General features: G+C 38.5%; 1 protein-coding gene across 1 annotated transcript; it reads left to right on the top strand.

Annotated features, from left to right (window-relative positions):
- Nucleotides 1-260: 260 nt before the first annotated feature.
- Acod1 (aconitate decarboxylase 1) lies at nt 261-8,381 on the top strand. Its single transcript, XM_027938052.2, has 5 exons — nt 261-366; nt 3,471-3,632; nt 4,475-4,564; nt 5,934-6,139; nt 6,982-8,381. The coding sequence occupies exons 1-5, from the start codon at nt 355-357 to the stop codon at nt 7,931-7,933; spliced, it is 1,422 nt and encodes a 473-aa protein (XP_027793853.2). The 5' UTR covers nt 261-354; the 3' UTR covers nt 7,934-8,381.
- The last annotated feature ends 6,725 nt before the right edge of the window (nt 8,382-15,106 follow it).

Raw genomic sequence — 15,106 nt, 5'->3', positions numbered from 1 at the left:
TAGTGAAACACCTAGTTAAAAGTGTAAGTATTTTTTTTCTCATATTAATGTATGACATCTAGGCACAGGAGGCAATCCTAATTTTACCATAAATTGACTTTTCTGTGGCCTGTGAGTAGCCATACAGTCATGGCTACTGTGCCCCCTAATTTCATTTAATCCTTCAGCTACCGGGTGAGTGCCAGAATTTACTGTAGAGAAAGTACAGTTAGTGGAGAGGTGTTGAAATAATAGAAACTCCAGAGTTAGAACAAAGCAAAAGAGCTTGAGAGGAGTGAAGGATATAAAGGCAGCCACAGAGTCAACAAACCACTCCTCCAGCTTACTTCTGCACCAAACTTCCTCTAGAACAGCATGATGCTCAAGGTATTGTGGCATTTTTTTGTGGCTTGCTTAAATCCCCTTTCTAGCTTACTCCTTCCTTTCTCAATCTCCTCACTTGCCTTCTCAAATTAAGAGATGCCTGCTCTGCTTTTTAAAAATGGCATTTTAACTGTCCTCATAGCCTCTGAGCTCCCTAATTAACTACGGGTTAGCTCTCATCAGCATTTTACAAATGAGAGACATGATTGTGATGTATCATATTAGGAAGAAAATGGATCATTGTAAACTCACTGAATTTTAACCTCTTAGTTCTATGAGACTTTGTGACATAACCAGGTTGCATTTCTAATTATCTGCTTGCTGTCACAGTCCCCGCCCATTAGTCCCTTGATAATGTATTTTGAAGCAAAAAAACATCATGTATGGTTTGGCATTCTAGAGAGTTTAGTACATTGAGTTCACAAGAATCTGAGAATTTAATTATTAAATGACTGCATAATGTGCCTTAATTTATACATAAGTCACAGTATTTTGCTAAAAAGGGATGTGAAGGTCATGAGAAAGTCAAACAAATCAGAAAGACATTTTAGACAAGACTCAGACAGCTGAGCAGCTGTGTGTTAATTTCCCTCATGCTCCCCTCCCCCCAGGGCCAGAGTGGGGCCCTTTGTTCTTTGGCTTATTGTGGGTGAGAGGGACAGGTGTTCAGGACTTGTCAGGGGGTCCCATGGGCCCCACCTTAGGGCCTCTTGTAGGTTGATGTTCCACCCACCTCCTGGACACCATGTTGGCACCCCTGCTTGCTCCCCAGGCATACACCTGTCCCCAGAAAGCAACCCAGATTCAGATCCAACCCTAAAGGGCTGACTTTTGAATACATATCAAGTTTTTCAATGCATAGATGATTCTTTTGTTGTCTACATGTCTTTTCAAGAGAACATTTATTACATACAGTTAAAAACCTTCAGTGGTTCAAGGCATTTCATTATGTTCCTAGCACTCAGTGTCACTTGCTAAATGATAAGGGGCTTCCCATCCCTGCTCTAATGATCACATCATTACATCAGATACCTCATCTACAAATGGTAGCTTTAAGGTGTCTGGGGATCTCTCACATTGAGTTCAGTGCTAGGGCACTAAGAACCCCTGTTCTATTAACCCCTCAGCCTGCAACTAACATTGGTAAATGAGGTATCTGATGCTCAGAGACAAAAGAAGTTGTGCAATGATGCAGTCTTTTTCTTTTTTAAATCTTTTTTTTTTAAATGCAGTCTTTAGACAGGGAAGAGAAACTACTTATCATTCACCAAGTGGCACTAAGTAGCAGGCATATAATGAAATGCCTCCTAAGATTGGAGGTTTTTAACTATACATAATAGATGCTGTCTTGTGAAGACATGTTGACAACAAAAGAATCATCTGTGCATTGAAGAAATTGATATTTAAAGGAATTACAAAGTACTTCACTACTGCTTATGAAATGCAAATCATCCTATACTGCAAGTTTTCATTGTCTGGTTTGTGGGTAGCAGCAGAATGTTCCTTCCCACTGGGATCAACACAAGGCACTTCAGAGTCAGCAAGTTTGCAGGATCCCATCATCAGAGAGCCTGCTCCTCCTCTAATATCTTCTCTTTTGGCAAGTGACACTGTCATTCCCCCACCCATAATGTGAGCTACTTCAGCAGCCTCTTAACTGCTCTTGTCTAGCCAACTCCAATCCATTGTCTACATGATTACCAAAGAGATCTTTCCAAACACAGTGCTGATCAAATCTCCACCTTCTTATAGAAGGACTATGGTTTCCCATTGCATCAACTCTACATGCAGCTCTGCAATGAAAGTGTATCAAATTCATGCTGCCACCACCCCCTCCAAGCCCTGGCCTGTACTGCTACCCCTTCCTTTAGCCTCCACCCACATCTCCAGCAGCCTCCAGGTAGTCCCTACCAACAAGAAAGAGCAGACAGTGGTTCTCCAGCTCACTGTATCATGTCAACTTTTCCAGTAGCCATATTTTTTAAAGTAACAAGAAATTGATGCATCTATATTATCATAATATAGAAATGTTGATATTAATGTCAAACATTGATTCAGCATGTAATCTATGGTTTTAAATTATTGAAATACTTTATATTCTTTTTTTTCTTCTAAGTCTTCAAAATCCAGTGTTCATTTTATTCTTATGACACATCCTGGTTTGGACTAGCCATATTTTAAATGCCAAATTGCATAGTACCATTTTGAACATAACAGCACTAGAGCACTTAGGAATCTTCTAGAAGGCTGGGGGTGTAGCTCAGCAGTACATGAGGCCCTTAATTTGATCCCCAGCTCCACACACACACACACAAAAAAAAAGAAAAAAAACACATAGAGATCTGACAGAAAAGTGAATCCCCATGCTAGGCTTCCAAAGGATCTGGTTCTGGAGAGAGTCTAACTGTGGTGGTCTGGGGGGACCAGAAATGTTGGTTTTCGAAAAGGAATCCCAGGTGGTCCTGATGTCCATGTTCCTCAAACAACATCTAAGGAAATGTGGGCTTACTAGCTAAATGCCCTGATTTTGGAGTTAGACCTACAGGGGTTTATATCCAGATTCCACAATTTAGGAGCTGTGAAAAATAGTGACTTCCACTCTGTAGGTCTCAGTCTCCTCATCTGCTAAGTGCAGTACTTTTCTGGAACACTTCTGGGTCAAGCACCAACCTAGACACTTTGTGTATTAAATGGATAATGTGTCTGAAATACTCTGCACGGTACCTGGCCTGCCTCTAATAATGGCAGCTCTTAGCTGTCTGCATGCAGTCCACCTCCAGCCATTCTCATTTCATGGGTGAGAAGTCCCTCCATCCTCCCCCTCAGACCCTCTGTGCTTCCTTCCACCATCGCCCACCATGCTCTGTTGTCATCATCTGCTCACTAATCTCCACTTAGGACAGAACCTGGCTGTGCATCTCCACATCCCTGGGCCTCATGCAGAAGTGCTTGGTACACATCATTTTTTTAGAAATAGAACTAAATTTTATCAACTGGGTTTTCTCTAGTGGAGCAAAACTCTTTCCCTTAAGGTCTCTTGTAGAAAAAAAAGTATGCAAATACAAAGTGGAGTGTAGCTCTGTTCTAACCCTCTTCCCTATATGAAGTCTGTCACAGAAAGCTTTGCCACCTTGATCCACGGCTTAAAAGTGGGACACCTGACTGATGGAGTTATTCAGAGGAGCAAGAGGATGATTCTGGATACTCTGGGTGTTGGGTTCCTGGGAACCAGCACAGAAGTGTTTCACAAAGCCAGCCAATACAGTAAAGTAAGAGACTCAAAGTTTAAACTACAATCAAATATGTGTGCATGCCTGCTCTGGGATAGACTGAGAGATGTGTGCATGTGTTCTGTTTATTCTATACTTGGTTTTTGTTGGTGGTGGTGTTGTTTGTTTTGTTGTTTTGCAGTACTCCCCAATACTGAACCCTGCACCTCATGCATGCTAGGCAAGCACTATACCACTGAGCTATAGTCCCAGTCCCCTATACTTAGTTTTATAGATAATGCTCAATGTATATATCATTGTTCTATACTGTTTTGTGATTCTATTTCATTATCTGATTTTAAAAATTCATTCATATATTTTGCTATGTTACTGTTGAAAAACTATTCACTAGTAATTTCTCATAGATTATTATTACAACCAAAAGTACGTTTTAACCCAAAAATCCTAGAAGCAAAGGCACCTACCACAGACCATTCATTCTTGCAAAGACTTTAAGATTGTCTGTGGGAAGGCTGGTCAAGGACTCTGAGCAGAGTGAACATGTATGTACAGATGTAGCAGCCACTCTCCACAGGATGCACTTGGCATGGATGGTTAATCCCCAGTATTTACCCCAAGAATAAATAACGATAAATTTAGCCTCACTTTCCTGAAGCACTTCCAGATCACAATCTTGGATTGAGCAATACCATCTCTCCCTTCTTTGGGTAAGGTTCCACATTCTTCTACAAGGTAGAGAGAATTCCAATGACTAAAAACTTCTATCACTGGGTTCATTTAAGGACTATGAACAAAATGTCTCCACAAAGAGTCCCTCTTGAAATGCTGACTTGGTGTGTCGTGCTCTATCTGTGTCACTGACCTATGTTCTTCTATTCCAGATCTACAGTTCCAATATCTCCAGCACTGTTTGGGGTCAGCCAGACTTCAGGCTCCCACCCACATATGCTGCCTTTGTTAACAGTGTCGCTGTAAGGATGTTTACAGTGTCTTTTCAAATACTAGACTATCATCATAATTTTAGAGCCAGAAAATATCTTAGAAATTATCTTTCTTATTTTACATATGAGCTCATTGAAGTTCAGAGAGATGAAGTGGCCTGCCCTTTCTCTCCTAGGCAATTATTTCAGTTTTCACATTTTTACAATAAATGTATGCTTTTCAAAAAAAATTGTGAAGTAGAGAAAATGAAAGGATTTAGATTTTAAAAGACCTTCAAGGTATTCCAACTCTAAACCTTGGATATGTATAGCAAAAAATTATAAAACCCAACATATTTTCTTCTCAATTATTTCCATTGTGAACAAAAGTTTCCATCTAGCAATGCTATTTTCATTCATTCAACAGGTATTTATTAAGAAAGAAAAAATGTTCATATGGTGTTTATATTTTCTGAATGAAAAAATCAGCACTTCTCATCTGACACATGATTTTTGTGGTTTTTTATTTTCTGTGTGTCAGGAAAAGTCTACAAGATGTAATTTAGACATGAACATATTGGGATTTCCAAGATGTATTTGTGATTTATGGTGACAGTAATCCAGAATACAACAGTCAGACCCAATGACATGTTCAGGAATAAATGCCCAACTGACAGTAGGAAACACACCAGTCACATCAAATGGATGTAAAATCTATTTAAAAATCAACTACTGGTTATTATTATTTCATATATGGGAGAAAAAAAACAATGGGTGGAGTGAAGAAGAAGAAAACCCTACAGCAAAATAATGACTTAGGTTTGAGTGTGCTGTTCTTACAACTTCTCTGAAAATTTGAAATTATTTCACAACAAAGAGATACCGAAACATGTGGCCTGATATGAAATGGATGATAGTAAACTTTTAGTGTCAATTGTTTAAAGGGTGGGGGACACAGAAAAGACAAGATCTGTTTTTAAAGGAAATATGAATCTTTCCAGTAGCTCTAGCAAGAGGCAAGATCCTGGGGCTCACAAGCTCCTCTCCAAGGTCCTGCTCTCCTCTGGGCAGAGGAACAAGAACCAGGGCCCAGAAATGTGATTAAGAATCAGAGTTACAGGCTGGTGTTGTGGCTCAGCAGTAGACCGCTCAAATGTGTGAGGCCCTGGGTTCCATCCTCAGTACCACATCAATAAAATAAAGATGTTGTGTTCAACTACAACTAAAATAAATAAATAAGTATTTAAAAAAAAAGAAGAAGAAAAAAGAATCACAGCTAAACCTCAGGTTTTAATTTCAGGGAATCAGACTGAAAAAAAATCTTATAGCAAACAAGGTTATTGCTAAATTAACCCTTTGCTGATCCCAAAGATGACAAATTCAGGGAAAATTTGAGGGTTTTGTTTGTCTATTTATGCAGATTCACTCAATGGATTTTGATGACACATGGCACCCTGCCACCCACCCTTCGGGGGCTGTTCTTCCTGTCCTCACAGCTTTATCAGAAGCCCTGCCTCAAAGATCAAAGTTTTCTGGCCTCGACCTGCTGCTGGCTTTCAACGTTGGTATTGAAGTTCAAGGCCGATTAATGCATTTCTCGAAGGAAGCCAGTGACATACCAAAGAGGTATGGAGAGAATTTGCCCCATGGGCAAGCAGCCACATCTGCTTCACCTGCCAGGTTATATCTGTAGAGCTTTCTGGCTTAGAAGCTAGCTCAGCTGAAGACGTTAACATCAATGCTGGTGGATAAGGCAATTCCAGTCACTTACCAAACCCCATGTCAATATACAAGAGTGTGGTTTCAGAAGTGCTAGTGAAAACTTCCTTTGGATTTAAAAAGCCTATGAAACAATCAAGTCCATGAAATAAATTGGGGCCTCTCATCCCAAGGTGACTAATTGTAGCATTCATGATACTTTGAGTATTCCTGATCTCATCCTCAGAGCACACTCTACTCTGATATTCAAAGGATCCTTCAGACTAATTACAGCATTCAGAATATCCTAACCTTCACTGTTCACCCCATAGATCAAAAATGGCCAAATATTGGCTAATCATATAGTTCAATAACATTTATTTTGCCATGAGCTCCATCCTGCTAGGAGAGGAATACATTGGAATACCAGGTAGTGAACTTTCAGTTTCTACAAGGCCCTCAATTCTTAAAGTTATTTCAGCAATCAGCAACTTCTGCCTTTCTGGAAGTAATAGTACCATTTATAAAGAACTTTCCGGAAGTTAGTGTTCTAAACATGTGAATTCATTAAAAGCTCCCAAGCCTTATGCATAGACACTATTTTTATCTCCGAGAAACTGAATAGTTTTACTAAGATCACACAGCTATTAAGTGGAAGAGCAGAAATTTGAACTGGGGCAGTATGACTCAATTATTGCTCTTGAACACTATGAAATACTGCCCCCTGGTGGATGAAGTTTTCAAACCTCCAATTCTGTTTTGCTTTTCAGATTTCATCCCCCCTCCGTGGTGGGAACTTTGGGTAGTGCTGCTGCTGCATCCAAGTTTTTAGGGCTCAGCCTGACAGAGTGCCGAGAGGCCCTGGCTATTGCTGTTTCTTATGCTGGGGCACCTATGGCAAATGCTGCCACTCAGACCAAGCCCCTTCATATGGGCAACGCTGCCAGACACGGAATAGAAGCTTCTTTTCTGGCAATGATGGGTCTCCAAGGAAACAAGCAGATCTTGGATTTGGAGACAGGGTTTGGCGCCTTCTATACCAACTATTCCCCCAAAGTCCTTCCAAGTCTGGATTCTCATGCTTGGCTGCTGGACCAGCAGGACGTGGCCTTCAAGCGTTTCCCTGCGCACTTGGCTACCCACTGGGTGGCAGATGCAGCCGCATCTGTGAGAAAGCACCTTGTGCGTTCGGATAGAGACCCGCTTCCTGCTGACCACATCGAGAGGATTGTGCTCAGGATTCCAGACGTCCCTTACGTAAACAGGCCCTTCCCAGACACGGAGCACGAAGCCCGTCATTCCTTCCAGTATGTGGCCTGTGCCATGCTGCTGGATGGTGGCATTACTGTCCCTTCGTTCCAAATACAGCAGATCAATAGGCCGCAGGTCAGAGAGTTGCTCAGGAAAGTGGAGCTGGAGCACCCTTCGGACAACCTGCCAAGCTTCAACACACTGTACTGTGAGATGAGCGTCACCCTCCAGGGCGGAGCCACCTTCACCGAGCGCTCGGATACCTTCTATGGGCACTGGAGGAAACCACTGAGCCAGGAGGACCTACAGGAAAAGTTCAGAGACAATGCCTCCAAGACGCTGTCCTGCCACACAGCGGAAAGTCTCATAAAGACAGTAGAAAAGCTGGAAGACCTAGAAGTCTGTTCTGTGCTCACCACACTTCTGAAAGGACCCTCTCCTCCAGAGGCTTCCAAATTATCCAGCATGTAATCAGTGTGCCTCACAATGTCCCCCAAGGCTCATCAGCATCTAAATAACTTTGCACAGGGTGGGGGTGTCAGTGATTTGCTTTATAAACCGGGGTCTGCTGGCCAGTCTGCCCAGGTACAAAGCAAAGTGTCAGAAGCCCGTGCTTTGAATTAAGGTCTCTTATTTTCCGGGTTCAGGAGAGCCTCCGCTGGGATTTCTTGGTGCAAAGGTGAGACGGCCCAGTTGCTATGGTGATGCCCTGTTCAAAGGAGGTTCGGTGCTTACCACTGGACTCAGTCTTGACCCTGAATTCGGACCCCAGCTGCTGAGGGTAGAGAATTATGAGCGCAAAAAAGATCAGAATAATTGGCTTCCCAGAACTTTGACCTTGGACCTGTGCGCTTTCAAGAAACTTTCTCAGAGAAAGCCCTTTTGATATTAAAACCTATATAATAAACATGCCAAGCTAGCTCTGTGTCACTACATCTCCATCAGGGTGTAACGTCCCACCTGATCTCAGCTTTCCCTCTATGTGTGTCTGTTTGTCTTTTAGAATTAATCCCCCCATCGCCCCTCGCCCGGTTTTCTGAATTCATGGTGGTGCACTTCTCCGCAGCAAGGTGGAAAGAGTCCACCTTGTATATTTGCAAGGAGTCTTGTGCTATAAATTTTGTAGGACTATCCAAATTGCCTTAATTAAGACAATAAATATTCAAGAAAAAATGATTTTATAAGCATTCCCAAAAAAAAGGTGAATATTAAGTTACCTGTGATTTGCTTGTAATCTTTTCAGAGTAATTATTTATGAACTTAATGAACCTTCAGGCTGTAGAGAAAGATGACCCTGTATGCTGTTTGCGCCACAGGGGTGGGGCTATGGTCTATTGTGCCACCACAGATTTCTCTGACAATGGGTATTGCCTGTCCCTCCACAGCATAAGGGGTGTTTTGTGGGATCAATTGGTTTGATCCTGCCTCTGCTTGATGTATCTCTGAGAGTGTTACCAAGTAGCCCTTGGCTTCTGTTTCCAGCAGTCAGGAAAAGTCTGGAGAATCATGGTTTTAACCTTTACAATATACTTTACAATACATACCACCTTTTAGTACAAAAAGTTTTTGAGAAAAATGTCACGAATAAGTCAGAGAAGCAAGAAAGAATAAAAAGGGGAGCAGTCAGATGTGCAGGTAATTATATATTAACTGTATGAAATAAAAATTGTGTTATTTCATACAGTTAATATATATAATGTAATATATAATGTATGATATAATATATATAATATTATTTCATATATTATATATTAAATTATATATCATACATTATATATGAAATAATCATTGTTATTTCATACAGTTCATTGTCACATGGAACTAAAATAATGCAACATTAGCAATCATACATAACGTGTGCTAAATTTCTGGTGTTATTTACAAAAAAAAAGGCAAAGCTCTTAACTCTGACTATTGGTTGATAAGTGTGCATGTTGAAATTTCTTTTTTTAATTTTTTTTTTTGTAGTTGTAGATGGATAGCATGCCTTTATTTTATTTATTTTTGTATGTAGTGCTAAGGATCGAACCCAGTGCCTCACACATGCTGGCAAGTCCTCTGCCACTGAGCCACAGCCCCAGACCACAAGTTGAAATTTCTCAGGTAACCATTTGAGAACTACAGGAGAGCATATCACTTCCAAGTTAAAAGGAGGAGAAAAGTAGAATCCAATCATCATCATCATCATCATCATCATCATCATCATCATCCAAGGGAAGGAAAGGAGAGGAAAAGAAATATTTAAAAGGACATATAGAAAGCACCATATAAAATGGTAGACAAATACATCTGAAAATTACAAAATAAGTAAATGGACTAAATGTTCCAGTTAAATAAAACCAAGATTATCTGAACATAGTTTTAAATCCTTAATAGCTTTATTGATGTCCAATTTACATATCATTAATTCACCCACTTTAAGAATACAGTTGAAGGAGTTTTAGTAAATTTATAGAGTCATCCAAACATCACCATAATCCAGTATTGGAATACATTCATCACTCCAAAAAATTCCTTTGTACCCATTTGTAATCAATCCCCATTCACGTCTCCATCTCTTAACAACAATGATCCAGCTATAGTTTTGTCTTTTCTGGACAATTCATATAAATGAAATCACATAATAGATAGTCATAGGTATCTGGCTTCTTTTTTTCTTTTTTTTATTGATTTATTTATATATGACAGTGGAATGCATTACAATGCATATTACATATATAAAACACATTTTTTCATCTCTGGTTGTATATAAAGTATATTCACACCAATTCGTGTCTTCATACTTGTACTTTGGATAATGATGTTCATCATATTCCACCATCATTTCTAATTCCCTGCCCCCTCCCTTCCCCTTCCACCCCTTTGCCCTATCTAGAGTTCATCTATTCCTCCCATGCTCCCCGTCCCTACCACACTATGAATCCGTCTCCTTATATCAGAGAAAACATTTGGCATTTGGTTTTTGGGGATTGGCTAACTTCACTTGGCATTATCTTCTCCAACGCCATCCATTTACTTGCAAATGCCATGATTTTATTCTCTTTTATTGCTGAGTAAAATTCCATTGTGCATATATGCCACTTTTTTTAATCCATTCATCTACTGAAGGGCATCTAGTTTGGTTCCACAGTTTAGCTATTGTGAATTGTGCTGCTATAAACATTGATATGGCTGTGTCCCTATAGTATGCTGTTTTTAAGTCCTATGGGTATAGACCGAGGAGAGAGAGAGCTGCGTCAAATGGTGTTTCCATTCGCAGTTTTCCAAGGAATCTCCATACTGCTTTCCATATTGGCTGCATCAATTTGCAGGCCCACAAGCAATGTATGAGTGTACCTTTTCCCTCACATCCTCACCAACACTTATTGTTGTTTGTCTTCATAATAGCTGCCATTCTGACTGGAGTGAAATGAAATCTAGAGTAGTTTGGATTTGCATTTCTCTAATTGCTAGAGATGATGAACATTTTTTAAATATATTTATTCATTGATTGTATATCTTCTTCTGAGAAGTGTCTGCTGAGGTCCTTGGCCAATTTATTGATTGTGTTTTGGTTGTTTTTTTTTTTTTTTTTTTTTGATGTTTAACTTTTTGAGTTCTTTATATGCCCTAGAAATTAGTCTCTATCTGATGTGTGAGGAGTAAAAATTTGCTCCCAAGATGTAGGCTCTCTGTTCACCTCACAGTTTGTTTCTTTCGCTGAGAAAAAAAAAACAAACTGTTTAGTTTGAATCCATCCCATTAATTCCTGATCTTAATTCTTGCACTATAGGAGTCTTATTAAGGAAGTTGGGGCCTAATCCAACATGATGAAGATTAGGACCTATTTTTTCTTCTATTAGACTCAATGTCTATGGTTTAATTCCTAGGTCCTTGATCCATTTTGAGTTTAGTTTTGTGCAAGGTGAGAGATAGGGGTTTAATTTCATTTTGTTGCATATAGATTTCCAGTCTTCCCAGCACCATTTGTTGAAGAGGCTATCTTTTTTCCAATGCATGTTTTTGGCCCCTTTGTCTAATAAAAGATAATTGTAGTTTTGTGGATTAGTCTCTATGTCCTCTATTCTGTACCATTGGTCTACCAGTCTGTTTTGGTGCCAATACCATGCTGTTTTTGTTACTATTGCTCTGTAGTATAGTTTAAGGTCTGGTATAGTGATGCCACCTGCTTCACTCTTCCTGCTAAGGATTGCTTTAGCAATTCTGGGTCTCTTATTTTCCCAGATGAATTTCATGACTACTTTTTCTATTTCTATGAGAAATGTCATTGGAATTTTGATGTGAATTGCATTAAATCTTTATAGTGCTTCTGGAAGTATGGTCATTTTGATAATATTAATTCTGCCTATCCAAGAACAAGGTGTGTCTTTCCATCTTCTAAGGTCTTCTTTGACTTCTTTCTTTAGGGTTCTGTAATTTTCGTTATATAGATCTTTCACCTCTTTCATTAAGTTGATTCCAAAGGTTTTTTTGTTTGTTTGTTTGTTTTTGTTTTTGTTTTTTTGAGGCTATTGTAAATGGGGTAGTTTTCCTTGTTTCCCTTTCTGAGGACTTGTCACTGATATACAGAAATACCTTTGATTTATGGGTGTTGATTTTATATCCTTCTACTGAATTCATTTATTAGTTCTAGAAGTTTTCTGGTAGAATTTTAAGATCTTCTAGGTATATAATCATATCCTCAGCAAATAGTGCCAATTTGAGTTCTTCTTTTCCTATGTGTATCCCTTTAATTTCTTTCATCTAATTGCTCTGGCCAGTGTTTCAAGAACTATATTAAATAGAAGTGGTGAAAGAGGGCATCCCTGTCTTGTTCCAGTTTTTAGAGGGAATGCTTTCAATTTTTCTCCATTTAGAATGATGTTTTTGCCTGGGGCTTAGCATAGATAGCCTTTGATATATGTTCCTGTTATCCATAATTTTTCTAGTGTTTTGAACATGAAGGAATGCTGTATTTTGTCAAATGCCTTTTCTGCATCTATTAAGATAATCAATCATATGATTCTTATCTTTGAGTATATTGATGTGATAAATTACATTTATTGATTTCTGTATGTTGAACCAGCCTTGAATCCTTGGATAAATCCCACTTGATCATGGTGCATGATCTTTTTGATATGTTTCTGTATTCAATTGCCAAAATTTTATTGAGAATTTTTGTGTCTATGTTCATTAGAGATTTTGGTCTGAAGTTTTCTTTCTTTGAGTGTCTTTGCCTGGTTTTGGAATCAGGGTAATATTGGCCTCATAGAATGAGTATGGAAGTGCTCCCTCTTTTTCTATTTCCTGAAATAAATTGAAGAGTATTGATATTAGTTCTTCTTAAAGGTCTTGTAGAACTCGACTGTGTATCCATCTGGTCCTGGGCTTTTCTTGGTTGGTAGGCTTCTGGTGGTGTCTTCTATTTCATCACTTGATGTTGGTCTGTTTAAATTGTGTATATCATCCTGATTCTATTTGGGCAAATCATATGATTTAAGAAATTTGTCAATGCCTTCAATATCTTCTATTTTATTGGAGTACAGTTTTCAAAATAATTTCTAATTATCCTCTGTATTTCTGAAGTGTCTGTTGTGATATTGATATCTGGCTTCTTTCACTTAGCATAAAGGTTTTGAAATTATTCCACATATGTATCAGTATTTTATTCCTTTTCATCTCTGGGAAGCATTCCATTTCATGCATATACCACATTTTCTTTACTCATTCACTAGTTGATAGCTGGATTGCCACCAGCTGTTGAGTAGTGTGTCTCTATGACTATTCACATACAGATCTTCGTGTGAACATTTTTCCATTTCTCTTGGTAGAAAGCTGGATCGTTTGGTAAATATACGTTAAATTTTATAAAGAGCAGTGTGTAGTGTATCTCTATGATGTTATATATTTGCCAGTGTTGGAAGCAGTGATTTGAATTATGGCCTTGATAAGAACACACTTGTGATGGGAACTCTTGGTACAAAGAAGCCAGTTGAGAGTGCCCAGTTGCTATGGTGATGGCCTGCTCAAAAGGAGGTTCTGTGCCTGCCATAGAGCAATCAATCTTAACCTGAGTTCAGACACATGCTTCCAGAGGTAGAGAATTACGAGCACAAGCTGATAATTATAATTTGGGAACTCTAGTCTTTGACTGTGGCTCTTTGTGCCTTGAAGAAACTTTCTCACTGAGAATCCTTTTGATATTAAAATCTATATTATAAACATGCTGAGCTAGCTCTGGTTCATTACATAGCCATCAGGGTGTAATGTCCCACCTACTCCCAGCTTTTTCTCTCCTGTGTGTCTGTCTGTCTTTTCTGATCTCCCATTGCCCCTTTTCCAGTTTCTGAATTAACCACCACACAGGTCACAGCATGCCAGCAACAGATAAGTATTCTGGTTTCACTTCACTCTCACCAACCCTTTTTAAATTTGGCCATTCTAGTCAGTGTCTAATGATATCTCACTATGACTCCTTCTTGCCTATTTTTTGCCAGTTCTTTTAATTGGCTTTCTTATGGTTGAGTTGAAAAAGTTTATTATATATCCTGGGTATAAGTCATTTAGAAGATATGTGTTTCATGAATATCTACTCCCACTCTGTGTCCTGTCTTTTTTTCCCCTTCTTTTTTTTAATGGCATACCTTGATAAATTTCAAATTTTATTCTGGGGCTGGGGTTGTGGCTCAGTGGTAGAATGCTCGCCTAGCATGCACAAAGCACTGGGTTCTATCCTTAGCACCACATAAATGTAAAATAAAGATATTGTGTGTCCACCTAAAACTTAAGAATAAATATTTAAAAAATTTTTTTGATCAAGCCTATTTTACCATTAAAAAATGTATCATTCCTTCTTTGAGTGGCATCATAAGGCATATTCTAATACAGAAAGTTTAAAAGCAGAAATATGGGAGAAATATGGATAGAATATTAACAAAAGAAAGCTGGAATAAATGTTAATATTCCATGCAATAGAATTCAAACAAAAAGTGTGACTAGGAATAAAGAGGATGCCTACAAAATAAAATAATTTTAAAATATTTATTTTAGATTAATAACAATTCTAAAATGAAATAATTACTAAAATAATTTGAACTACAAGGAGAAGTAGATACATGTACAGTTGTATTATTTCTAACATTTCTGTCAGTAATTGACATTTCAAGGAACCAAAAATAGATGGTAATATCTAAATATAACAACATACATTTACATTTATACAATAGGAATTCTGCACCCCAAAATTCGAGAATTCGCAATCTTTTAAAAATTTCACAGAATATGTACAAAAATGTATCATACAGTTGCCATAAAGCAAGCCTCAACAACTTTGCAAAGAACTGGATCATACATATTAAATTCTCTAATTATAATGCAATTATGTTAAAGATTAACATAAAAAGAGATAATTAGGAAAGCTCAAAATGTTTTTTAAGTAAAGAAAACTTTTTATTTCTTTTTTTTTTCTTTCTTTTGTGTGTGTGTGTGTTGTGTGTGTGTGCGCGCCAGGGATTGAACCCACAGATGCTTAACCATAGAGTCATATCCCCAGCCCTTTTTTTTTTTTTTTAATTTTGAGACAGGTTCTCACTAGATTGCTTTACAGCCTCACTAAGTTTCTGGCCTTGAACTTACAATCTGCCTGCCACAGCCTCCAGAGCCACT

Source organism: Marmota flaviventris, chromosome 4 (assembly GCF_047511675.1).
Source record: "Marmota flaviventris isolate mMarFla1 chromosome 4, mMarFla1.hap1, whole genome shotgun sequence".
Taxonomy (NCBI): Eukaryota; Metazoa; Chordata; class Mammalia; order Rodentia; family Sciuridae; genus Marmota; species Marmota flaviventris.
This window is presented reverse-complemented; position numbering and strand designations above follow the sequence as displayed.